The 27,621-nt window shown below is 45.4% G+C and overlaps 1 protein-coding gene across 1 annotated transcript; it reads left to right on the top strand.

Moving 5' to 3' along the window:
* On the top strand, positions 1-25,699 carry LOC311329404 (sialoadhesin-like; the record flags this gene model as incomplete). The annotated part of the gene is made up of 13 exons (XM_084463257.1): positions 1-35; positions 125-227; positions 9,327-9,513; positions 10,266-10,274; positions 10,818-11,042; positions 11,646-12,005; positions 12,254-12,508; positions 20,011-20,032; positions 21,799-21,863; positions 23,057-23,260; positions 23,770-24,033; positions 24,456-24,719; positions 25,485-25,699. The coding sequence occupies 13 exons, from the start codon at positions 1-3 to the stop codon at positions 25,697-25,699; spliced, it is 2,208 nt and encodes a 735-aa protein (XP_084319383.1).
* Positions 25,700-27,621: the final 1,922 nt, after the last annotated feature.

Genomic DNA, 27,621 nt, shown 5'->3' with positions numbered 1-27,621 from the left:
ATGACAGAGAAACACATATGGGACGTCTTCAAAACGTAGGATGATAAACACGCGCGCACACACACACACACACACACACACACACGCACACACATGCAGACGTTGTGTGTCTCCGTGGTTACAGGTGTGGGGACATCGAGAGTATCCGTGTTCTACACGAGCGCTTCTGCGCTTTTGTCAACTTCCGAGACTCCAACATGGCAGCCAAGGCCTTGGAGAGGCTACAGGTGAGATTGAAGTGTGTGTGTGTGTGTGTGTGTGCGTATGTGTATGCCTGTGTGTATGTGTGTGTATGCTTGTGTGTGTATGCTTGTGTGTGTGTGTGTGTGTGTGTGTGTGTATATGCATTGATGTCTGAAAAACAACCTGGCAAAAATACATCTGATTTTGATTCTAATGTCTGTGTGCGTGTGTGTGTGTGTGTGTGTGTGTGTGTGTGTGTGTGTGTGTGTGTGTGTGTGTGTGTGTGTGTGTGTGTTCAGGGAGTGGAGGTAGAGAGCAGCAGGCTGGTGATCAGGTATCCAGACAGGTGGATGCAGAGAACCCAGTCAGGCCTCAACACCACAGCAACACACTACCCTCCCATCTCCACCCGGTGAGTGTGTGTGTGTTTCTGTGTGTGCGCGTGTGCGTGCGTGTGTGTGTGTGTGTGTGTGTGTGTGTGTGTGTGTGAATTAGTGTTGTCACAATGCAACGTTTTTAACTTCGATACCAATACCAAATTTAATATCACGATACTGAAACATGTTTGGAACAAGGTGTCTACTCTACTCACCGTCCATTAGTGGTGAGACATCAATACCTCATTTGAAATGACACCACAAAAATGTGGCCATAAAAACGCCAAATTTGGTGGCTACTGACACATTCTAATGCCATCACTGATCTTAATTATGGGGGGATTTTCCTGTCTCATCGTGCTTAAATAAGTTTTAAACTTGATTCACATAGGCTACTGTGCAAGAAGCACCCACTCCACACTGCTAATGGGGGAAGAGCTACCATTGTTCCTATGATGCTTTTTTAGCCTCTCTTACTCTGAAATGTAATTTAATGTAATGTATTGTATATGTATATGACAAACATACTCCTGGAGCTTGCTCTATCGCCTTGTTGAGAGGGGTCAGGGAAGAATTTTTACAGCTCACTTATCTGGCCCCCCGGGTGATTACTGTTTTTTTGCTTCCCTCTGGAATATGTAGAGAGTGGGTCGTATGCCCACCTCCCTTGTTCTCTGTAAAGCGCATTGTGTTGCCTCTGGGTATGAAATGCGCTATACAAATAAAGCTTTGATTGATTGATTGATTGATTGATTGATTGATTGATTGCTGTTACTGTAGTGAATGTCTGAGCTTTACCCTAGCTAGCAAGCATGATGCACATCTCAGTAGTTAACTAGGCTAGTGAGATAACTAAATGTTGGTCAATGGCAGCTGCGCTAATTGACAGTGTTGTGTTGACATACTAACATATCAGAGTTAACAACATCAGGTTTGGGCAAATGTGTGCAGATGTGTTCATGATGACACCAACCGTTCGTGTAGGGCTACTCTGGATTGATTCTACTCAGCTGTCTTCGACGTGTGAACGCACGGAGAGGAGCGGAGGAGGGGCTTGTTTACAGACGGGGGCCACCGTGTGTGTGTGTGCGAGGGAGAGAGGGGCGTGTGTGTGTGTGTGTGTGTGCGAGGGAGAGAGACAGGCGTTCGTTCTTTAACTGTCTTCAGTTGGGAATATAGACAAATGACGTAACAGAACAGGAAATGTAACGGTTTCAGTTAGGACAGCAAGCATGCGATGTCGCGTTCTGTTGCTCGCGTCGCAAGCAGTTAGGACACGGTGTAAAGCTTTACCTCTCATTGAGAGTGAGATCGACTGCTTACTCTTCAGTGCACGATTCGGACCAAAGACAATACACTTTGTTTTAGATACATTTCACACAAGTTTATTATGTTCTACCCAGTTTGACACATATTCAAGTTCACTTTGTAGGATATCATTAAGTACATTTAGACTGTTTGCCAACTTATACAATGTTATACAATGTTAAAATCATCAGCGTACAGTACATTGTTACAGATGACTTCTTTAAAGATGGAGTGTATCTGTGTGTGTTAATGTGTCGGTTTGTGTGTGTGTGTGTGTGTGTGTGTGTGTGTGTGTGTGTGTGTGTATTTTTGTCCTTAGGTACAGACGGCCGGTAAACGGAGACGAGTGCTTCTTCTGGAGGACCACCGGCTGTTTCTACGGCAACAGGTGTCGCTTCAAGCACATCCCAGACCAACGAGGAAGCGACAAGAAACCATGGCAACCCTGACCTGAGCTTATAGGAGGGAGGAAGAAGATGAGGAAGAGGAGGATGAAGTGGGGGAGGAGCTGGAATCCCAACTTGAAAGGGAGGAAAGAGCCCAGACAGAACACTGGACAATTGTGTGTGTGTGTGTGTGTGTGTGTGCGTGCGTGCATGCGTGTGTGTGTATGTTCATGCATGCATGTTTGAAAGTTAAAGGAGTAGCTTATTAATTGCCCCTGAATTTATAATAGTTTTACGGTTTATAGTAAAAAAAACACAAAAAAAAGGTTTTACAGTTCATAGTTTCATTTAAACTATTTATCATAGTTTTACAATTGAATTAAACTGATTTGAATGGTCAATAAAGTTTCAGATGGGCAAAATACAAAAATATGAATACATGATGTATGTGTTGTCCTTTAACTGTAGAGGTCCCTCTCCCAGTTGGGGGCAGGGCCGCCATCTTCCTTGTTAACGAGCAGGCTGTGTGTGTGCCACCCCGCAGAGCTTGCTGGTTGGGTTATGGATCAGCACCAAATCCATGATTACTGGAGGAAATCCGCTCCACAGCAGTGTGTCCTCCGGCTACGTAGAAAAGACAACCACATACACACCCAAGTCTAGTTCCCTGTCCTGTCACTAAGCTCACCAACAGCACCTCACCATTCCCCTCTGTCAGTACCATGATTTCGACCGGGTCTTAAAATGTTTTATTTTCTTCACGAATTATTAGCTATTTCTAGAATTATTGGCTTTATCAAGTCCCTTGTTCTGGGTGTGGGGCCGGACCTTGCATTGTCCATCCCAGCCGAGTCCTCAGTGCTGCAGGGCCTCCTCTGATGACGTAGCATCTGCTACCACAGTCCTTTCTACCAACATAGGACATTTTGACTTTTAAATAGTCGCGAAGTTGGCGGCGCTTGGCGCTCATATTTAAAAGTGTCGTCATCAGCGCCCTCACAGTTCCTGAGAAGGACTAGGTCCAGGCCCCCAGGATTCGAAATCTAAAGTGAAGCCCTATTGAACCGCGCCATCTTTGAAAAAAACGCGTGTTAGCCGCGAACTTCATGCCGCAACGAGAGATCCCGTCTCTGGGTGGACAGCTGTTCAACTCGCCTGGGACCAGGTCCCCTGGAGCTCCTTCGCCTGGCTGCCCATCGCGGTGTTGTGAACAGAATGAATACCACCTACTAGCAAACAAAACATGTTCAGTCACAATAATACTGTTAAAACTAAGATGCTTGGATAAAAAAATATGTTTTCCAACGGATATATTTGACGAAAGTAGATTAATAAGCAAGCCGCTTTTCATCGCTAACTCAGAGCGGGTAGAGCCTTGAACGCAATCTCTTCGTGGACTACAAGAACGCGTCATTGATACCTTTGACTGCGCATGTCAAAGGTATCAGTGATGCGTTTATTTCAAAGATGGCGCGTTTCAATAGGGCTTCACTTTAGATTTCGAATCCTGGGGGCCTGGTACACAAGCACCATCCACGTGGACACAGGGATCAGCCTAATCTACAAAAGTGGACGCAGGAATGGAGCTACTTGGAGGCGCGTGGGCATGCAGGGGAATTGCTCAATGCTAGCTGCCCAGGCGCCTCCATGCATGCGTGGTATGTGGACCACTGGCACACGTTTAACCCTTTTGATAAGACCACGTCACCGGCAACATTTTAAAAATATCTAACAAATATTTAATAATATTAAAAAAATATCTAACAAATCTAAAAAATTCCTCACTCCAACACTTGCTGAAAGCTGAGAAACTGCGCTTTCTAGTATTATAGGGAAAATCCAATTAATATTCAAAATGTTGTCAATGTACTTGGGTTGAAAGGGTTAAGCAATGGGTCTATTTCACATTTTAAAAAACTGTGTTTTATCTTTAAGCATGAATAAAATGTGAAACCGAGTCGTTTCACACAAGTGTCTCTTCTCGTCTATTACACTTTTAGCCATGATACCGGGTCCCAGATAGCAAGCGGATGTGTAATGATTCTGGGCCATATATGGGCCGGAACTAATCCACAAGGGCCAGATCTGGCCTGTATATGGCGCAGATCCGCTTGCTATCTGGGGTTGCTCCTGGAGCTGCTTGATTCCAAATAATGTGATACCAAACGTCTGAGCCTGCTTTGGTCGGGGCTGAACTCACCCCAGGGATCGTTCCGGGGTCACCCGAGCCATGACCTCAGTTTGGCTCTGCGGCTTAAAGAACACTAGATCGGTGTGTTTAAGATAGGTTTGTAGGAGATCCATCACCTGTGTCCAGGCCAGGTCATCAGAGATCTGCATCCTCATCATGACTTGTGATGGCGGCCCAGATAGCAAGCGGATCTGGGCCATATATGGGCCCGGAACTAAGCCACAAGGGCCAGATCTGGCCTGTATATGGCCCAGATCCGCTTGCTATCTGGGGGACATCCTTCACCCGTAAGACCCTCCTCCGTGCCATAGTAGACCCATGCAAAATGTAGGCCTACTGTCTGTCATCTCAACTGATGGAAATTGTCTTTGTAGACAAGCATAACTGTTTTAAGTCAACCATTTGATTTGACGACCGTAGAGGCCTTGTACCCAAGACATCTCATCTTTGTTATGATGAACAAAAGTCTTTGTCATGATGTCATACAGTACATTCTGGAACTAATGATGTGTGTCTGCTATTTTGCTGCTGGAAAGTCTGCATAGAACAAGGATCATGCCGCTATGAGCTTAGCTAGGCGCCAGTTGCATAGATAAGTATGAATAACAATTCTATATCTGCTTGCTGCTGGTCATTCTGACCTGGAATACTAAGGTCGCTATGCAACGTCGTCTGTATGAGAATGCCAGTATGCTCTGATTGGTTGGGACTCCATGCTGCATCTGACCTGGAATACTAAGGTCGCTATGCAACGTCGTCTGTATGAGAATGCCAGTATGCTCTTATTGGTTGGGACTCCATGCTGCATCTCTGCCTGAGTGCACTGAGGGTCGTCTGTGTTTGCAAATATTTTATTAAAGTCTCAGCTAAAGATGGACAGTTTGTTGTGTATTGATTCATCTCACTCTTGGGTGTAGGAGGGGAGAGGGGGGTGGATATGGGAACGGAGGAGGGGGCGTCACTAAAAGATGAAGTGGCCTATGAGAGCACTACGTCCCTGTTGGGGGGCGGGGCAGCCGTCTTCCTCTGTTTCTGCTCCCTGTCTTTTAAACACCAGGCAAACACTGACCTCTTGTTTTCTCTCTTCCTTCTCTCTCTTCCTCTTTCACTCCCTCCCTATTTTTCTTTCCCTTCCTCTTTCCATCAAGCTCTCTTCATCTCCCTTCTCTCTCTCCCTCTCTCCTCTTTCTCTCTCTATCTCCCTTTCTCTCTCCCTCTCTCCTCTTTCTCTCTCTATCTCCCTCTCTCTATCTCCCTCCCTCCTCTTTCTCTCTCTATCTCCCTCTCTCTCTCCCTCTCTCCTCTTTCTCTTCATCCCTCTTCCTCTCTCTCCCACTCTCTCCTCCCTCCATCAAGCTTGATCACACCTCTCTTTTCTCCCATCTCTCTTCCTCTCCTTCCTCTTATCTCCCTCTCTCTCCCTCTCTCCCTCCCTCTCTCTCTCTCTCTATCTCCCTCTCTCTCTCTCTCTATCTCCCCCTCTCTCTCTCTCTCTCTCTCTCTCCCTCTCTCTCTCTCTCTCCCTATCAACCCTATATCTCTCTTTCCTTCTCTCGCTCTTCCTGCCCCATGGATGGGTCTATCTCTGAATGTCTGAACCAGAGAGATATACACAGAATATACTTCTTTTTTTTTTAAAGCAACAACTAAACAAGTGACCTAGATACTTGTAGATCAGCAACTTTATCTGTTTGTCATGCTGATGACGGTGATAGAGGAAGTCCTCTGGCTACTTAGAAAAGTCGACCACAGACCTCCCCCTGGTCTCGTTTACTTCACTGTCAGCTAGTCCACCAACAACACCTCCCACTTTGTAAGTACCACTATCTTCAAATTATGTTTACCCATTTTGGAAGATTTCTCTTAACATGATCAGTTGTTTCTCAAAATGTGATGTTTGTGTTGTGTTGCTGACCTTTGTTGCCGTATAAAGACTCATACATTCAAAGCCCTCCCTGGCGTGGCACCCTAATTTATTTATAATCGTTTAACCCAATACAACCCTAAATATTTATGCCTGTATACTTGAACTGGAAAATATTTAATTGAACTGCCTACTGTACATCATGGACAAAGACATAGTCATCCATGACCGGATGGGATAAGTAGATGAGGATGATACTGATAGACTAGACTATGGATAGTATAGTAAATTGCCAGTTTGGGAACTTTTAAATGTCTATCTGAGTACCTAGGACTGGAATGAGGAACTGATTAGCACTGATATGGTACTCTAAGAACAAGCGATTACAAGAACTCCAATGTACTTGTTACACATGGCAAATAAACTTTCTATTCTATTCTATTCTATTCTGTTCTATTATATTCTATTAAATATAGATCACTCAAGTATTCTAACCAACCTTAAGCATCCCATGGTGCAACTAAGGGGGGGGCTGTGCTTAATATTATGATGATGTCTCTCCTATGATGTTTTTAGCCTCTCTTACTCTGAAAATGTAATTTAATGTAATTAAATGTTTATTGCTTTATAAATGTTCTTAGCAGGTATCCAAACATACTCCAGGAGCTTGCTCGATCGCCTTGTTGAGAGGGGTCAGGGAAGAATTTTTACAGCTCACTTATCTGGCCCCCGGGTGAAACTGTTTTTTTGCTTCCCTCTGGAATATGTAGAGAGTGGGTCGTATGCCCACCTCCCTTGTTCTCTGTAAAGCGCATTGTGTTGCCTCTGGGTATGAAATGCGCTATACAAATAAAGCTTTGATTGATTGATGATGATGATGCCCAAAGGTGTGCCATTCTGAAAGGTGCGACAAGCTCTTCACGCGACAAAGCTATTGCATGGATGGGGGCACATCATTTGTACTAAAAGACTTTCAGTCTTTTCATTTCAGTCTTAAGATATACTTATTCACTGGAATGCACATTCAACAGCTGGCCAAAGCAATATTCATTGGAATGCCTTTAATACTGTAGCTATAGCAAAGCATTAATCTGGCCATTCATTCACTGTGAATGTTGGGTTCATATTAGAGTTGTTGTAATTTACTGCCATCTAAAAAGCCCTTGTATGATGCGGTGTGTCTGTATGATCACACATTAATAAAATAACACATTTAATCACCCTCTCTCTCTGCCCTCAATTAAGCAGTTTGTTTGACAGTGTCTGTTTGAAACCATTAACCGCATGGTTTATAGGTCATGCTTAAGCTATCATGACGTGCCTATGACTATTTTTCTGCACAGTATCTGTTAAGATGACACAGCTGTTTCCTTAGATGTTTAGCTGCTAACTGACTTATACTATCAATGGGAGGGCTACCCTAGTATTACCTTAAGAATATTGGGCTTCATTCACCAATATCTTCCTAAATTCCATTTTAAATGTTGATGTTAGAAACTTAGTTTACACATATTACTGATTAATAATTATTCAAAAGAGAGTTTATCTTACTGTAATTTATGGTCCTTAAATAAAGAGGATGTCAGTCGAGAGAACGTTAATCCAGGTTTATTGCTTTCATGCAAGGTGATACAGCGCGGTTACAGTCCACACAAAGCTAAGCTTATCACATCCGTATTATGTCTTATAAGCATGGGATTCACATTCTTTCGGTCCAAACTAGGTTTGGCCAACATGCCTGCATTTCTCATTGGTCAGTCTTATCAGTACAACTTCTAATTGGCCATTCTAGGTTGCTCCCATCTTGGGAGAGACAGGTCTAGGGACATAAATCATAATATGCTGCAGTGATCTGGTGCAATGAATATTAATCAACCCCTTCTTGCCACATCCTAGCCTAACGCGGATGATTACACCGAAATAGGTTCTGACCTTTGGAGTCATGGCCTGTGCCTGTGCCGCAGAAGAAAACCCACTACAATGTCTTCCTAAGAACATTTCTAGCGAAAGCCCGTCTGATTCACGGCGCGTAAACTACTGGATGAGTTCACACCTGCCTACTCATAACGATGAATCCCATTGAAGTAAATGCAGTCACCACTGATTTTGCGTGAACATGTCTTTCGCACGAATATGTCTGCAGCCTAGTTCAAGATCAGACCTGCTAAGGGACTGACCATATCTAATGTCCGATTAAGCCACTTTACAGCTGTTGTTGACGGCTTTCTGCTGACTGGGCCAGTCCAGAAATCCTTCTCTGGCCTTCTATGACCTTAGACTGTTTATTTATACACTGATATCAGAATCACTAGCCTAAGGCAAGAGTTTTACAGAGATTACTAAAACTGGTGAAGTTCTGCCCCAAACCCACTACACCTACTTACCACTGCTTTTCAATGTTCCCAGATTCTGTTCTTAGCTATGAACAAATCACATACGTGAGAACATTGGTGAACGCCAGAATCTTTGTGGAAACAGGTTAAGTGGGGTTTAAGAAGAAAGTGCTTCTTAAAAACCTCTTAACTTTGTTTGTGAATGAGGCTCGTTATTTCCTTATTCCTGCCAGGGTGAGGGTTGGAGCCATGGCGTTGAGAACCACTGGAAGCGTGTTTGTGGTCTTCCTCTGCTCTCTGACAGGTAAAATCATCATTATCCTTCAACTACAGAAATTCCTCATCACATCTCAGCTGATGTTACGATGCAATGGAGGTGGTTGCTTACCTGACCCTGTAACCTTACTTGTGGGCTTGAGACTGAGCCTCAGAGTACAAGTGCTGTAGTGCTGATCTAGGAACTTCTTTTGATCTTCTATATCCTGATGACTGAGACCATGTAGAGACTGAACTCACCCCCTAAGCTAATGCCTTAGCTTGATCTCAGGGAGTTAACCCAAGTCTCCAGGTCTCAGGCAAGGTTACACACCGAACCACCTCTGCTACCGCTGTGTATGAGCCAGTAGTGTTCTGCTTAATCTAATGTCCTGTGTGTGTGACTGTGTTGCAGGGGTGCTGGGTCAGGATGACTTCAGAGTGTTTCACACCCAGCCGAGGGTCTGTGTCTTGAGGGACTCATCAGTGGACCTGCCCTGCTCCTATACTCATCCCAGAGGTCAAACAGTCACAGGAACAGAGTGGTTTACCTGGAAGTCTGGTGTGTGGAGTAACATCAAGGACCAACCAGAGTATGCAGGTCGTGTGGAGTACCGTGGGGATGAGGAGAGAGACTGCACCCTGAGAATCACACACCTGAGAGAGACCGACTCAACAGAATATCACTTCTGGTTTACAACTAACTCAACATCATGGAGAGGTGGTTCCGGTGGAATCTCTCTCTCAGTCACAGGTATTGAAGTCATGTAGCTACATTGTTCTGTAGCAATGCTGATGATCAACCATGAAAACAGAGACGTTAGCCTGTGGTTTAAGATGAGTCTTGTAGGTGACCGGCAGGTGAAGGGGCCTCCTTCTACCAGAGTTTGCTTTTCTTTACTCCTCATTAAGACCTACAGCTCAAGCTAAGTCCTGCCTGTTGTTTCGATGTCAAGGTCTTCAGTTGAAGGTGACTCCTGTCACAGTGAGAGAGGGACAGAGGGTGACCCTGACCTGTAGCTCCGCCTGTCCTCTGACTGGTGACCCCTCCTACATCTGGTACAAGAACGGACGTCTACAACAGACCACATCCCAACAGCTCTCTGTCTACGGTACCTCTTATGACAGCTACTCCTGTGCTGTAGAAGGCCGTGAGGATCTCCACTCTCCTGCAGTGTGTGAGTGTGGATCTAACTACACTGTTATTAGAGTTCACTAGCATGCAGAGTACTCTTACGGCATCTGCAGCAGGCTATTGCTTAACTACACAGGACGCAATGCACTCTAGCGACAAGTATTCTTATTAACTACAAAGAAACGGAAAAAAACGAAGATGTGGTTGTGCTTCTGTATGTGTTTGTGTTGCAGGTGTGAAGGGTCAGCGCTGCAGCAGAGTGACTTACTCCGTCAGGAGAGTGTGTGTCTTAAAGGGCTCCTCAGTGGACGTCTCCTGCACCTATAGCAGTTATCAACCCGTCACATCAACCCTCTGGTTCAGTCCTGAACGGAGAGATAGATGGAGGGATGGATCTTCACCTGAGGACCTCGCTGGAGACCCAGAGTATGCAGGTCGTGTGCAGTATCCTGGTACAGAGAGACGTCACTCCACCCTGAGAATCACAGACCTGAGAGAGAGAGACTCAGCAGAGTATTGCTTCATATTCAAGACCAGCAATAAGGACTCTGACTGGGGGGATAGTTTCCTAGGAACCACTCTGACTGTCACGGGTAATCATGAATGCACAACATGACACCTTTATCTGAACTCTGAACAGAATAGTTTGAGTAAAGCTTCCTCATGATGGTATTGTTTTTATTTACTCCTCATTCAGACCTTCAGCTGAAGGTAATTCCCGTCTGTTGTTTCTATCCCCAGGTCTTCAGCTGAAGGTAATTCCCGTCTGTTGTTTCTATCCCCAGGTCTTCAGGTGACGGTGACTCCTGCCATAGTGACAGAGGGACAGAGGGTGACCCTCACCTGTAGCTCCACCTGTCCTCTGACTGGTAACCCCTCCTACATCTGGTACCAGAATGGGGAACATCTACAACAGACCACATCCCGACAGCTACCAGTTAACAGCACCTCTTATGACAGCTACTCCTGTGCTGTAGAAGGACATGAGGATCTCCGCTCTCCTGCAGTGTGTGAGTGTGGATTGTGAAAGATTTTTATCCTTAGTTTAGTTAGATTGTCAAAGAACACGCTGAGTGGTCGATCAAGCTGGTTTTAAACAAAGCCAATAGTTTATTCTATGTTACGAGTCTGCAGAGTCGGACCCTCGCACCGGAAGTGAATCCAGGCAAGAGTGAGTTCACGGGAGGACGGGGTCTTAGTTTATACAGTGAAAGAGGAAGTGACAGTTTCAGGGGGAAGACAGGGAAGTGATGTCACACAGGGAGGGATTTGTAGTTCTAACAGACTGATCTATGAGAACGAACTACAAAGTTTAGAATAACAGTCAAGGGGAAAAACAGAACACTTTGTTGAGACTTGAAATTCATTCACAGGATCTAACTACACTGTTACTAGAGATCATTATCATTACTGTATATGCTACAGTATTGCTGTTTCATATCCTCAAATATAGCTTCTTTCTGTACTACATTAACTAAAACTACATTAACTACACCGGATGCACTTATATTGGGTATCTGATAAGTATTTTTATTACCTACACAGAAATACATAAAAATAAAAAAAATAAAATATAACATGTGGTTGTGTTTCTGTATGTGTCTCCGTTGCAGGTGTCAGAGGTCAGAGCTGCAGCAGAGTGACTTACTCCGTCAGGAGAGTGTGTGTCTTAAAGGGCTCCTCAGTGAACGTCTCCTGCACCTATAACAGTTACTCCTCTGTGAGATCAACCCTCTGGTTCAGTCCTGAACGGAGAGATAGATGGAGGGATAGATCTTCACCTGAGGACCTCGCTGGAGACCCAGAGTATGCAGGTCGTGTGCAGTATCCTGGAACAGAGAGACGTCACTCCACCCTGAGAATCACAGACCTGAGAGAGAGAGACTCAGCAGAGTATCGCTTCATATTCAAGACATGGAATAAGGACATTGACTGGGGGGATAGTTTCCCTGGAACCACTCTGACTGTCACAGGTAATCGTTAGCGTGACGCTGACTTCCTTGTTTTTCTTTACTCCTAATTCAATTGCCCAAGTTAGTCTGTGGTTAGAAGTTAGTCTGTGGTTAGAAGTTAGTCTGTGGTTAGAAGTTAGTCTGTGGTTTAAGATGAGTCTTGTAGGTGACCGGCAGGTGAAGGGGCCTCCTTCTACCAGGGGACAGTTTGCTTTTCTTTATTCCCCATTCAGACCCCCATCATTCCTGTCTGTTGTTTCTATCCCCAGGTCTTCAGGTGAAGGTGACTCCTGCCATAGTGACAGAGGGACAGAGGGTGACCCTGACCTGTAGCTCCACCTGTCCTCTGACTGGTAACCCCTCCTACATCTGGTACAAGAACGGACAGCCTCTGACCAACCCAACGACCCAACATGACCTCCTGAACCTGGACCCAGTCAGCAGTGAGGATGCAGGCAACTACTCCTGTGCTGTAAAAGACCATGAAGATCTCCGCTCTCCTGAAGAGACTCTCACTGTCACATGTAAGTCTGCTATTTTCTAAAGGACATTGTTTCACAGTGGCTTCACATTAACATAATGCTTTCATTGTTTGTCATTTTGAATCATCTGGTTTTTTTCACCATATAAACCAAAGGGCTGAAGTTCCACTCCGTGTTCAAAATGGCATACTGTACTCACGTACCATACTAAGTGAAATTGAGTACGGTAGTATGTTCCTACTGCATAGTAGCCTATGTATATTTTGTGGATGTGAGAAATGCCCGGATGTATACTCATGTCTACTCAGTACATACTCATTGAGTATGTAGTAGGCCGTAAGTTCGTATACCATTTTGAACACAGTCCCAGTCAGACCCTCTGGTGAAATAGTGGACAGTTCAGTGACTCTGACCTGCAGCAGTGATGCTGACCCACCAGTGACTTCCTAGTGGAACAACAGTACATGTGTGTGTTTCTGACTCTGCAGCAGTGTCTTCCTGGGCTCCTGAGGTGGTGGTGGTCTTGGTGCTGGTGTCTGTCATGGCTGCTGGAGCTCTTCTAGTCCTCCTCTACTGCACACTGAAGAGGTTAGCATCTCCTGGCATCAGCTACACAGTATTAGTTACACCATGAATGTAGCTATATTAGTTATATTATATATTAGTTAGATAGTTATATTATACAACTAGTATGATGTAGTAATATTCACTTGTTGAATGTGTGGTAAGGTGTTACACTACAGTATACTACATATTTATGCTAGGTACATGCCTTTGTAATAGGGACTAGTACAGTACCCATTCCAACCACTTCACACTCGACACTGCATTTCCTTTGGTCAGGAGCAATACAGCTGCCGAATTTTAACTTCATACAGTGCCCGGTTCTGGAGGCAATTGAAATACAGAAAGACATACAGAGATTCCTTCCATTGCAGTATAATAACATGTAACGTTAGGCTACGTTAGCTACCCTTAGCTGGTTAGCTAAATGATAATGTGACTCCCATCCAGTGTGGCAAGCTGCTGATGTAGGCCAAGTCTTGCTGCACATGTCACTTCTGCCAGCTGTGTGTTCCTGTTGGCAGATACAGTATGTTTGGCCAAACCAATGCTGCCACATGAACTCATGCCTAGCAAGTGCCTAGCTAGCTAGTAGTAGTGGGACACACTGGAGATCTAACAAGCTATTTACTCTACCTGTCTTCTCCTGGCTTTTTTCTGTCTCTTCCTCACTATCCCGTTGATTTATCCACGTTCAGCACATATGGTTGGTTGGTCTCAGGAGGCCTCCCTGCTTTGCTGACAGTGTTGTTCAGCCACTTCAACATTTTGATGACTGCAGGGTCTCTCTCTCTCTCTCTCTATGAATTACTATTGTATGTGTAAGTGGTTGTGTGATGTAGTATAGAGCTTGTGACGGTGACACCTCCTCTAGCTGTACTTCCTTGGGTCCTTGGGTCCTAGTGCTTGGGTCCTAGTGCTTGGGTCCTTGGGTACTAGTGCTTGGGTTCTTGGGTCTTAGTGCTTGGGTCCTTTGGTCCTAGTGCCTGGGTCCTAGTGCTTGGATCCTTGGGTACTAGTGCTTGGGTTCTTGGGTCCTAGTGCTTGGGTCCTTTGGTCCTAGTGCTTGGGTCCTTGGGTACTAGTGCCTGGGTCCTAGTGCTTGGGTCCTTGGGTCCTAGTGCTTGGTTCCTTGGGTCCTAGTGCTTGGTTCCTTGGGTCCTAGTGCTTGGGTCCTTGGAACGGGTGGCTGTTCGAAATGGGCGGATTAATTGCAGCTTTCTTGAGAACTGCTCATCCAAACAACTTCACACTCAACACTGCACTTCCATTACACCTGCCGAATGTCAACTTCATACAGTGATCGAGATAATTGTGAGACAGAGCCTACATAATACAGAGAGACAAGGATTCCTGTTGTTATAGTTAGAGTTAGTTAGATAGATAGATAGATAGATAGATAGATAGATAGATAGATAGATAGATAGATAGATAGATAGATAGATAGATAGATAGATAGATCGATAGATGATTTATCATGGTATGACATGACCACTAGAGGTCACCAGTGTCAAGAGTGTTTAGATGTATTATCCAGTGTAATATCAGTTATGTTCTGACCAGAGCACAAGAGGTCCCTAGAGAGCATAACTCACTCTGTCCCTCTCTCCAGGAGACGCAACAAAGGAAGTGATGTCACTGGGGACGCTCAGGTGAACATACACATCTCTGCGATTCAAGTCTTTCCTTGTTTACATGTTTAAAGCTCGAAGTGTTTCCTTGTGTCCTCTCTCCTTGCTTCCTCCTCACTAGCTGTCCCTCAAACTCTCTCATGTAGAATCATCCGGATGTTTCTCCACCTGTATTAACTACTTATTGCATCTCCATCAGATTCCTCTCTCTCCACAGAGAGTCCAACCTGACCCCAGCAGTGACACGTACACAGCTTGCTACACAAGGAACACGACCCCTGACTATGACATACTGGCTGTGAGTCTCTAGATAGACACTCATTCTTTATTTTTCTTCTTCTTCTTCATTTTTAATTTTTTTAACAAGGTACTACATGTAAATTCAATGTTCTATGTGTGTGTTGGTCTTCATGGTTTAAGAGGCCATTTCAACAGATACATATAGAGCAACACTATGACTGCCTTTGCTTACGCAATGTGTGCGTCTGTGTGCTCGCGCGAAAGTTGCAGAACCTACTCGCGCTTGTGGTGTGTCTCCTTGACAACCTGACTGGTCTCATCATTCTCCTCTCTCTTCCTCTTCAATAACCTAGCCTACCTGACTGGTCTCATCATTCTCCTCTCCCTTCCTCTTCAATAACCTAGCCTACCTGACTGGTCTCATCATTCTCCTCTCTCTTCCTCTTCAATAACCTAGCCTACCTGACTGGTCTCATCATTCTCCTCTCTCTTCCTCTTCAATAACCTAGCCTACCTGACTGGTCTCATCATTCTCCTCTCTCTTCCTCTTCAATAACCTAGCCTACCTGACTGGTCTCATCATTCTCGTGTGTGTGTGTGTGTGTGTGTGTGTGTGTGTGTGTGTGTGTGTGTGTGTGTGTGTGTTTCAGAATGAGGACTCCAGAGACACATAGGCTACTCCCGTCTGGACATGAGGACCAGGTCCTACTAAAGTCCAACTGCTGGACGCCCCACAGGACTTATTCAGCAGTGTGTTGGTGTTGAGGATTGTAGAATTTGTTAAGAACATATGACAATTGAAGAAATGTTTGCTCTCTCTCTCTTTCAGTGTGTGTGTGTGTGTGTGTGTAATAATGTAAGATACTTTTGCAGTACAGTATTTGGCAGCTGTAACGTATAAAGTTTATGTTAATGTAAGCTACTTTAGCAGTATTTGGCGGCTGTTACGTATAAAGTGTATGTTAATGTAAGCTACTTTAGCAGTTAATGTTTTCCCTGGTACAGTATTTGTCTGTTAAGAGTACAGCTGTTTCCATGATGTTTAGCTGTTAACTGACTTATACTATCAATGGCAGCGCTACACTCTTAAGAAACTTCAGCCAGGGCGGCTGTGGCTCAGGAGAGTGGGTCGTCCGATGATCGTAGGGTGGGTGGGTAGAATCCCGGCTCCTCCTGACGACATATCAAAATGTCCTTGGGCAAGACACTGAACCCCAAATTGCTCCCAATGAGCAGGCTAGCACCTTGCATGGCAGCTGCCACCATTGCTGTGTGTATGTGTGTGTGAATGGGTGAATGAGAGGCCTTCACTGTAAAGTGCTTTGGGTAAAAGCGCTATATCAGTGCAGTCCATTTACCATAGTGTTATTTCCTCATTCATGTCAGGGTCAGGGATGCAGCCATGGTGTTAAGGACAGTAGGAAGTGTGTCTGTGGTCTTCCTCTGCTCTGTAACAGGTATCTATGATGTCATTCATCATCCTGTAAATCCACAACTTTATTTCCTGTAGCCTTGCTTGAGACCAAGGCCTGTCTTCACAAAGAGCCTTGGAGTACTAGAAGTGCTGATCTAGGATCAGTCTGAACCTCTATATCTTGCTGACTGAGACCAGATAGACAGGACTGATCTGATCTTAGATCAGCACTCCTACTCGCTAGAGGCTTTGTGAGTACGGGCCCTGAAGACCTGAGTTCATACCCAGGCTTTAGCTTAGTGGGCTAGTCCTTGGGTCGGGGGGGGGTGCTGTATACCTGGGTTACTCCGTGATTAAAGGACATTGTTCTCATAACTCTGGTGTACTGATGAGTCTTTTGGGTGTCACATGGTAGTGTTTTTTCCACAAGTCTCTGTGGCTTCCTTTTACACTTAGCTCAGCTCAGCAGCTACTGCTCAGGACCTGTGGACACGCCCCGCCATCCTCACCCCCACAGTCATGTGACTAGCGAGGTTAGAACCTGTGCCGTCAGCATGTTAAAAGATTGAGTTAATGCAGTCAACCGTAGCTCCATTTCTGACTATAATGTACAGATATGTGTTTTACTACTGTATACAGTATTGTACATGAACATATAAAAATAGTGCAGATTAAAGGAGCTACTCTGTAGTGTGTAGTGTGCTGCAGAGTCTGCCAAGTGTCACTTGTGAGCTGTAAAAGGTTGTTTTTTCACACCTCGCTGAGTGGTGTTTCTGTGGTCGACTTTGACACTCAGCTCCTCTGCTGCAGCTCGGCGTTGACACACCATGTGACGCTTTTGACCCCCGCAGTCATGTGACCGACCAATAGGGTTTGAGCCTGAACTCGTCAGTGTGTTACAAGACAATACTAGCCCCCTGACCTGATGAGGGGGAGGAGGGGAGAGAGAGAGGACATGAGGGGGAGGAGGGGAGAGAGAGAGGACATGAGGGGGAGGAGGGGAGAGAGAGAGGACATGAGGGGGAGGAGGGGAGAGAGAGAGGACATGAGGGGGAGGAGGGGAGAGAGAGGGGACATGAGGGGGAGGAGGGGAGAGAGAGAGGACATGAGGGGGAGGAGGGGGAGAGAGAGGGGACATGAGGGGAGGAGGGGGAGAGAGAGAGGACATGAGGGGGAGGAGGGGAGAGAGAGAGGACATGAGGGGGAGGAGGGGAGAGAGAGGGGACATGAGGGGGAGGAGGGGAGAGAGAGAGTACATGAGGGGGAGGAGGGAGAGAGAGAGGACATGAGGGGGAGGAGGGGAGAGAGAGAGGACATGAGGGGGAGGAGGGGAGAGAGAGAGGACATGAGGGGGAGGAGGGGAGAGAGAGAGAGGACATGAGGGGGAGGAGGGAGAGAGAGAGGACATGAAGGGGAGGAGGGGAGAGAGAGGGGACATGAGGGGGGAGGAGGGGAGAGAGAGGACATGAGGGGGAGGAGGGGAGAGAGAGGACATGAGGGGGAGGAGGGGAGAGAGAGAGGACATGAGGGGGAGGAGGGGAGGGATGTGGTGTGGGGGGGGTAGGACTACTCTCTCTCCCTCCCTCCCTCTCTCTCTCTCTCTCTCCCCCTCCCTCTCTCTCTCTCTCTCTCCCCCTCTCTCTCTCCCTCCCTCTCTCTCTCTCTCTCTCTCTCTCCCCCTCTCTCTCTCCCTCCCTCTCTCTCTCTCTCTCTCTCTCTCCCCCTCCCTCTCTCTCTCCCTCTCTCTCTCTCTCTCCCTCCCTCTCTCTCTCTCTCTCTCCCCCCTCCCTCTCTCTCTCTCTCTCTCTCTCCCTCCCTCTCTCTCTCTCTCTCCCTCTCTCTCTCCCCCCCCCCCCCCCCCAGCTGTGTGGATGAAGGGGCCTGTTTGACAACATGTGTTATGACATGTTAAGCCTACATCTTCACTCAATGTGTCTTGGTGGGCAGGAAAGTCCTGGTTGCGAGATTACTTTTCACAAGAACACCATAGAGTTTAGGGTTAAGGTTAGGGTTAGGGTGAGGGTCAAGTGTAGGGATAGGGTTAGGGTTAAGTTAGGGTTAAGGTTAGGGGTTAGGGTCTTCCTTAACCCTAAACTCAATGGTGTTATTGCTAAACTCGTTGCGAAACGCGTAGGATGTTACGCGTCCTGGTTAGAGGTATGCAGGGCTGGCTGTGGGGTGGAGGAGGTTGTGCTTTGCCTCCCCTCATGTTTCCCAACCTGATTATATCTCTGTCATGTAATATTACATCTGCATCTCGTGCAATGACTGTACATACAGTACAGGCTATGTCTCACTCTTTTAGCACTGTCGTCTTTTTACACATTTCTCCAGATTTCTTCTCTTTCTGCTGACATGCAGGCAGTTGTGTATGTAAATAAAGAGGAAGGAAGCCATGTTCTGTGCCCTAGTTCTCTGGCTACATATGATAAGCATCAACCACAGACCACCTTGCTCAGCCCAACACACTGCCAGTAAGTCTGACAAGACCTTCCACTCGGTAAGCACCAGAGCACCACTATGTCTTTTAAGTTTGTTTTCGATGATAATTTTTGATATATTTATATGTTATTGTGTATGTGTATTATATGTGCATAGGTATTACTGTTTGTTATGATGACAGAATGACACATTGACAGTGTTGTACATTGTGCGGGTGGCTATAGCTCAGGAGGTAGAGCGGGTCGTCCAATGATCATAGAGTCGGCGGTTCGAATCCTTGCAGATGCCACCATTGGTCTGTGTATGTATGGGTGAAGGAGAGGCCCTCATTGTAAAGCGTTTTGGATAAAAGCACTATATAAGTGCAGTCCATTTGTGTTATTCAGTTTGGTGTTTTAAATTTTAGACTTTTCATTATCAAACTGTGTTTAATATGTAATGCTATCTGTTCAGAGCAGATCAGGGTACAATAGCCTACTATCGTGAATCCTATGAAGTATTTCAGCTACCTGATGGGTTTGATTAGTGCAAGAGAACCAATGGAATAGTCTTAAAGCATTCCTATTGGCTAAAGGCTCAGTCTCCAGCTCCTAGCCCCACCCCCAGTGTTCTCACAGAGCTTCTTGGGAGAGACTGTTTATTAGAGGTACAAAAGTATTCAGTTATTAAAATGTATTTTGTTGACAGCTGCTGTTTCTGTCAGACTGTAGGATGGGGGATGCAGCTCTGACGTTGAGAACAGCAGGAAGTGTCATAGTGGTTTTCCTGTGCTGTGTGGCAGGTAGTGTATCTATGACCTCATTCATCATCCTTTACCTCTTTAACACTTGACCTCTCTCCGTCTCCAATTAATCATTTTTAGAGATCTATACATGAAACAGGGGTGGTTGTGATGAGGAACCTTGCTTGAGACACATGTTGTTGTTATACTGTATCTGGGCTTTAGCTTGGAGAGCTAAGGCTAAGGTTGGGTAAAGCTGTCGACCTTAGCTCCATTCCTGTTTTTGACTGTTTTTCCACGTTTTTGACAGTTGTTTGATGTAACTGACTGTCAGGGTTTGAACCTGATCTGGCCAGCGTGTTAGAAGATAGTGCTAGCTCCCTGAGCTAAAGCCCTGTATTGACCTTGGGGAGCTAACCCAAGTCTCCAGGTCTCAGGCAAGGTTACACACCGAACCACCTCTGCTACCGCTGCATATGAGCCAGTAGTTTTGTGCTTAATCTAATGTCCTGTGTGTGTGACTGTGTTGCAGGGGTGCTGGGTCAGGATGACTGGTCAGTGTCTTACACCCGGACGAGGGTCTGTGTCTTGAGAGGCTCATCAGTGGACCTGCCCTGCTCCTATACTTATCCCAGAGGTCAAACAGTCACAGAAACAGAGTGGTTTACCAGGAAGATTGGTGTGTGGAGTAACATCAAGGACCAACTAGAGTATGCAGGTCGTGTGGAGTACCGTGGGGATGAGGAGAGAGACTGCACCCTGAGAATCACAGACCTGAGAGAGACCGACTCAACAACATATTACTTCTTTGTTCAAACAAGCTCCTCATCATGGTATTATGGCCCAGATGGAGTCTCCCTCTCAGTCACAGGTACTGAAGTCTTGTAGCTGTCATGTAGCAATGCTGCCTGTTACCATGAAAACAGAGAAGTTAGTCTGTGGTTGCTGTTCCTGATGTTATTTTTATTTCCTTTGTCAAGTCTTTATTCATAAGGTCAGTCTCATTAAAATAAAATATGTCCTTTACAACAGAGATCTGTGTCAGACCCACAGCTGAATGTAACAACAAGTAGAAATGGTGATCGGAGAGCACAGACCTCCGCCCATGAATGCATTTTGTGGCTCTGTGCACATGCATGTAAATTTGAGCAGGACATTTTTGGGTATTGCTGCATTCGTTAGGTGGAGAGCTTTGTGCCAGTCCAAACCAGTGTCTCTGTGACCTTCCCACGTCAACATATGGCCGTTTCAATCACCCCCATTGACAGTGAATGGGGAGGATTTTTCACTCCTGTGATGAGTAGTCAGTGCACTCCTGGCTCTCCCCCACACCCCCCAGTCCAAACCCCGTGTCTCTAGCGCCCCCACACCCCCCAGTCCAAACCCCGTGTCTCTAGCGCCCCCACACCCCCCAGTCCAAACCCCGTGTCTCTATCGCCCCCACACCCCCCAGTCCAAACCCTGTGTCTCTAGCGCCCCCACACGCCCCCGGTCCAAACCCTGTGTCTCTATCGCCCCCACACCCCCCAGTCCAAACCCTGTGTCTCTAGCGCCCCGACACAGGAAGCTGGTTTCGTTCTGAGTTTTGTTGTAATCCATGGAGCCGCCTTGTGATTCGCATCTGCACAAAAATGGAATGGTTCCTAAGTTGGCCTCTGCTACTCCTCTCCCTCCATTTTCATGAAAACTGGTCTGGTAGTTTTTGTTTTTGCGTGATCCTGTGGAGAAATGAACGGGCAGAGTTACCCTGCTTGTTTTTACCCTGGAGAAATAAGTGGTTCTCAGCCTAAGTCCAAAAATGACTGGAGGTGAATGGAGGAATCATTAATGCATGTTTAGCCCTGTTTTAAGATTACTTATGATCATATACAATGGTTCAGATCAAAACGTTGACAAAACTAGCACTTTTGAGAAAGTCTGATAATTGCTCTACCACCGTTTTGGTCATACAATGGAAGTGGGTGGGCACCGTGATAAATCATTTATTCATAGTTTGGTCAACGTTTTGAGCTGAACCATTGTATATGATCATAAGTCACCTTAAAACAGGGCTAAACAAGCATTTTCCCTTTACTACTCCTTTAATGTACATCATGTCTATCTTATTGTAAGTGAAGAGCAGAGTAGTTACAGTAAAGGTTATGTCTCTTTCACCTGAATGTTATTACTGTTCCCTCTCAGACCTGCAGGTGACTCCTTCTACCTGGGGACAGAGGGTGACCTGTAGCTCCACCTGTTTTCTGACTGGTAACCCCTCCTACATCTGGTACAGGAACGGACGTCGACAACAGACCACATCCCAACTGCTCTCTGTCTCCAGTTACACTGATGACAGCTACTCCTGTGCTGTAGAAGGCCGTGATGATCTCCGCTCTCCTGCAGTGTGTGAGCGTGACTAGATGTGTTTCTTCTGTGTCTGTAGTGACTATTTATAACATGATACAGAAAAATATGAAGAAAACAATGTGGGTAAAATAATCTTGATTATCAAAAGGCAAAACAAACTATCCAGGAACAAACAAATGAACAAGTGAACCAGGTGGAGGCCTGGCAGCCAGCAGGTCAAATACTGAGTCATTCTAAAACTTGTTATAACATAACAACTTATCTTGTTTAAAACAAAGAAGGAAATAGGAAAGAAGTAGTAGATATGATGGTTATTCGAGGTGACATCAAAATAGTTAAAACATCTCATTGTACCTAAAATGGCCTCTTGGTCTAAAACATGTTGATAAATGATTGTTTATTCAGTGCATGATATATTTCAGGTGTTCAGGGTACGGAGTGCTGGAGTGTGAATTACTCCAACAGGAGAGTGTGTGCTACGAAGGGCTCATCAGTGAGCATCTCCAGCACCTACACACACCCCAGAGGTCATACGATCAGCAGAACCTATTGGTTTAGAGTAGAGTCTGGAAATCCTGTGGATATGAGACAAGATGATATATATAACGATCGTGTTGTTTATGAACATAAGAACACAGTGAACCATCACACCCTGACAATCAACAACCTGAAAGAGACTGACTCAGCGGAGTACAAGTTCAGACTGATATCAAACCAAGGAGAGAAATATAGTGGCTTTCCTGGAGTGACTCTGACTGTCACAGGTAATCACACATATAGAATGGTCAAAGAGTCATTGCATCACAAACATCAGAGTCCAGATGTTGATATACAGTATATTGATGTTGATATATGTTCATATATGGTTCATATTATTATTATCAGATGTCATGGTGGAGATGAAGCAAAGATCTGTACCCGAGGGAGACAGAGTCTCACTGACATGCAAGACCAGGTGTACACCAGCACCCTACACCTCCTGGTTCAAGAACGGAGAGCGCCTGACCAACCCAACGACCCAACATGACCTCCTGGTCCTGAACCCAGTCAGCAGTGAGGATGCAGGCAGCTACTCCTGTGCTGTAAAAGACCATGAAGATCTCCGCTCTCCTGAAGAGACTCTCACTGTCACATGTAAGTCTGCTATTTTCTAAATTACATTGTTTTGACAATGACTTCACATTAACATTATTCATTAATTTACTCTCTTTTTAATCTTTTTTTTTTACCAGATAAACCAAAGAGCTTAAATGTCTCAGTCAGTCCCTCTGGTGAAATAGTGGAGGGCACTTCAGTGACTCTGACCTGCAGCAGTGATGCCAACCCACCAGTGGACACACACACCTGGTACAAGGAGAAGGACACCTCATCTAAAGCATCTGGACAGAGCTACACCATCACTAACGTCACATCTGAGGACAGTGGAGGATACTACTGTGAGGCTCGGAATAAACTAGGATCCACAAAGTCCCAACGTGCTCCTGTTATTATTTTGTGTGAGTATAAACTCTCTCTCTCTCTCTCTCTTTATTCTGAATATTCTGTTCTACTGTTTTCTAAGGTAGTTTAAAGCTGCAGTGTGTTGAATCTGTGCCATGAAGCTGCAAGATACAAATAAGCAATTAGAGACAGTTCTGTGTAGCGGGGTAAATTCAGTCAGCTCTATTATGATGGTTTGTGGGTTTTTGTACGCCACACTCCTGTAACGCCATAGAAATATTCCCTGTTTCTGATTGGATCTCAGCACGCACACACACCAGGCGTGGCCACACCTCTGTAGGAGGAGTTTCATGTTTTGTTTTTTTATGCTCTGATAACCGGACACTATTCTAATTGCTGTAGCAGAGCAGAGCAGTCTACAAAGACACATTTTTCACAGCATAGCTCACAAAAAACGCATATACTGTACTGTTTATCAATGAATGTGAATTTTACTGTCTCCTAGTCAAACCAAGGAAGCCCTCAGTCTCAGTCAGTCCCTCTGGTGAAATAGTGGAGGGCACTTCAGTGACTCTGACCTGCAGCAGTGATGCCAACCCACCAGTGGACACGTACACCTGGTACAAGGAGAAGGACACCTCATCTAAAGCATCTGGACAGAGCTACACCATCACTAACGTCACATCTGAGGACAGTGGACAGTTTAGCTGTGAAGCTCGGAATGGTGTTGGACAAAGTATTTCACACAAGGTCCCCATCAATGTTTTGTGTAAGTACACATTCTCTCTTTCTAATGGTGCTAAGCTCAGTGTAGCTGGTTCTAGCTAGTTCAGTCAGTGATGCAGCTGTGTTCGTCATGATGCACACAGGTAACCTCAGCTGTGTTATGTCAGTCTGATAGGCTGCTACCTACTATGGTGGCTACTTAAGCCAACATGCATTCACACACACACACACACACACACACACACACACACACACACACACACACACACACACACACACACACACACACACACACACACACTCACTCACTCATCCACTCACCCACTCACTCACTCACTACACTGCATGTCTATTTGCCTTGCTGGCTGGCTGACTTAACTGTAGTTAGTTTGGTAGTATGGGCTAGTGCAGCACTGCAGATAATATGGTTGTTTGTCAATCTGCATAATTCACTTTGTCCCCTAGTCAAACCAAGGAAGCCCTCAGTCTCAATCAGTCCCTCTGGTGAAATAGTGGAGGGCACTTCAGTGACTCTGACCTGCAGCAGTGATGCCAACCCACCAGTGGACACATACACCTGGTACAAGGAGAAGGACACCTCATCTAAAGCATCTGGACAGAGCTACACCATCACTATCATCACACCTGAGGACAGTGGAGGATACTACTGTGAGGCTCGGAATAAACTAGGATCTACAAACTCCACTGTTGAGGTGATCAATCTGCCAGGTAAGATACCGTCTCTTCTGTAAAATGTTACACACCAGTAACAGAGTTCTACTTTGCTTGTGCTACACGGGGAAGTTGTAGTTAAAACATACTTGGTTTCTAGTGATTTTCTACATTTATTCCACCACAATCCTGTCAGGGAGGCCATCATCTCTGGCTGCAGCAGTAGGAACCACAGCTGTTCTCCTGGCCGTCATCCTCCTCTCTGTCTTCCTCTACCTCAGGTCAGTCATGGATTCATCCCTGTATTGTCAAGTTAGAAACGGATGCTCATAATAGATCAATATAAAATGTCAGGTTGTATGAAAAGATGTTTCACGTTACAGTATTTATTTAGTGTTCTCTTCTCTGAGTAGCAGAATGTGTGGAGATGCTGATCATCTGTAAAAGTAGTATAGTATTGATTGACAGACTGAGTGATTCATTCATTTTTTCTTTCTTTCTTTCATTAAACAGGAAGAAGAAGACTTCCAAACCTTCCTCTGATCCCAGAGACCCAGCAGATAATGGACAGGTGAGTGAATGTTTGTGTGTGTGTTTGTGAGAGAGAGAGAGAGAGAGAGAGAGAGAGAGAGAGAGAGAAAGAGTAAAAGAGAGAGAAGAGAGTGTATGTTTGCATCTCATGCGTTTTTTTAACTCTGTCCTTAATACTGTATGTGTGTGTGCATGTGTCAGTCTACTTGCTTTGATTCATGTGTGTGTGTGTGTGTGTGTGTGTATGTGTGTTACAGGAGGACTCTAGTCCTGTGTATCACAACATCACAGTTCTGAGCTCTGCCCCACAGACACACACACACTCAGACACACACTCAGACCAGCAGGATGACGTCCACTACGCCAACGTCCACTTCCCTCCCTCCAAGACCCAGGAGGACGTCCCCCTCTACTCCACCGTCCAATCACTGCAGCCCCAGAAACAGGAAGAGGATGTGCAGTACGCTGCTGTGAAGTTCAACCGGCCCAAAGCTGCCCCCCGGTGAGCATATCCTGTCACTACAACAACATAACACACGCGCTCTCATATCCTGTCACTACAACAACATAACACACGCGCTCTCATATCCTGTCACAACATAACACACATGCTCATGTGAATATAACCCACCTGCTGGCTTGAATGCAATGCTCTCCCCCTGTATACCGTGTGTTTATAGTGTGTTATTATAGTGTGTGTTGGTGTGATATAGTATGTGCTGTGTGATATATAGTGTGTTGTGTGATAGGCTATATAGTTGTGTTGTGTCATAGCCTAGTGTGCATTGTGTGATATACGTAAGGGATAATCAACGAGTATCTCCGTTGCGCGTCGGGTGGTTCTTCGCCTCCACGTCGTGCCTTAAAACCGTTTATAAAACGGTTAGTTCTGGTTCTTGATTCTGATTGGCTGGAAGCCGTGTTAAAATACTTTGTAACACACACCTGGGACCGCATATCATTCCATTGTCAGTATTAATGCGCCTCCCATTTGATCCAATGCATTGTAGTTGTTGTTGTTGCTTGGCAACCCTTTTGTTAGGGGAACTATTTTGCTCCGCGGAATTGAGGGAATGATGCTTCGTTTTGAATAAATCTTAATATTTTACATTGCTGTGTGTTAAGTAACCGTTGTATAAAAGCAATAAACCACTCGAGGCCGGGGGGGTTCGAGTGGGCTAGGGGGGTTTTAGGCACACGGCCTCTCGTGGTTTATTGCTTAATTAACGCACACCTACTCGTTGAGTTTCATTATAGTCCCTCACTGCTAGATCACGTTGCACTATGGAATTACAAATTTAATATCATATTTCTTGGAGGAACAGCAATGACATCCAATAGTTAACATGGGTTTGGAACCGTAAGTGAAATGGAAAGTGTCCGTTACCTTTTCTTTCAGCAATGTCTCTCAACCCTGGATACGACCTAGCAACCAAACAATGAGCCTAGCAACCCAAACTAGCTAATTCCATAGCCTACTGTACCCATATATCTCTTGTAGCTACCTCATATTGCTAGATGAGCGAAGTGTAGGCTACTGCATATTTGCTGTGCAACATATAAATCGTCCAGCTGCCAAACCTAGTTGCCAGACACCAGGGCTGCGTTCAAATTCAGCTAACGGCGGCGAACGTTCGTCGCAAACATGTTTTCTCCAAACGGTCACATTTGATCGGCTTTTAATGAACGTTCCAAATAGTTCGCATAAACGCAACAATGTTCCAAAATACCGTTAGGCTACAAGCCTGGGTCCATTGTGATCCTCGTTCCATTACTGGCGAACTACCTCTCCAGACTGTTAGCTTCTGTTAACAAACGTTTGCGGCGAACACAAAGCTAACGGAAAATAGTTGGCTAACGATCGCTGAATTTGAACGCACCCCTGATTGTCCTCAACTCCAAAAGTATTGTTTTCATGTCGTGGTATATCACTGTCGTATCTTACGTTCATTGTGAGTTTTGCGAGGACGGGATGTGTATAGCATTATGTGAAGCAACATGGTATCCAGCAATTGCCTCTTCACACTGTGATAGTCCGACCAACTCTCTCCTCTTCCGCCTCTAAATAGGCTACTGCCAGAGCAATCTTTCTACTTTTTAAAATGACAGTAAAAGCCCAAAAGTTGCCATGTGCAATAATGTAACGGTTGGTTACAAGATGAAACGTAACTTGGGTAGAGTCAAGTAGAGTCAAGAATGTTGTGAATGTCAAGAATGACAGTGATAGGCTAACGTTATAACACAAAGTGAAAAAACAGTTTTTGATTTGGGGACAGTGAGGTGTCTGGCTATCATAAAGAGTTTGTGGGCAAATTGATTTGACAACTGGACAATGGATGCGTTGCACAGCAAATATGCAGTATCCAACACTTCGTTCATGGCTACTGTAGCTAGCAATGGTACAGCAGGCTATGGGATGAGCTCATTT

The sequence above is a fragment of the Borostomias antarcticus genome (genome assembly GCF_949987555.1).
Source record: "Borostomias antarcticus genome assembly, contig: scaffold_129, whole genome shotgun sequence".
NCBI lineage: Eukaryota > Metazoa > Chordata > Actinopteri > Stomiiformes > Stomiidae > Borostomias > Borostomias antarcticus.
This window is presented reverse-complemented; position numbering and strand designations above follow the sequence as displayed.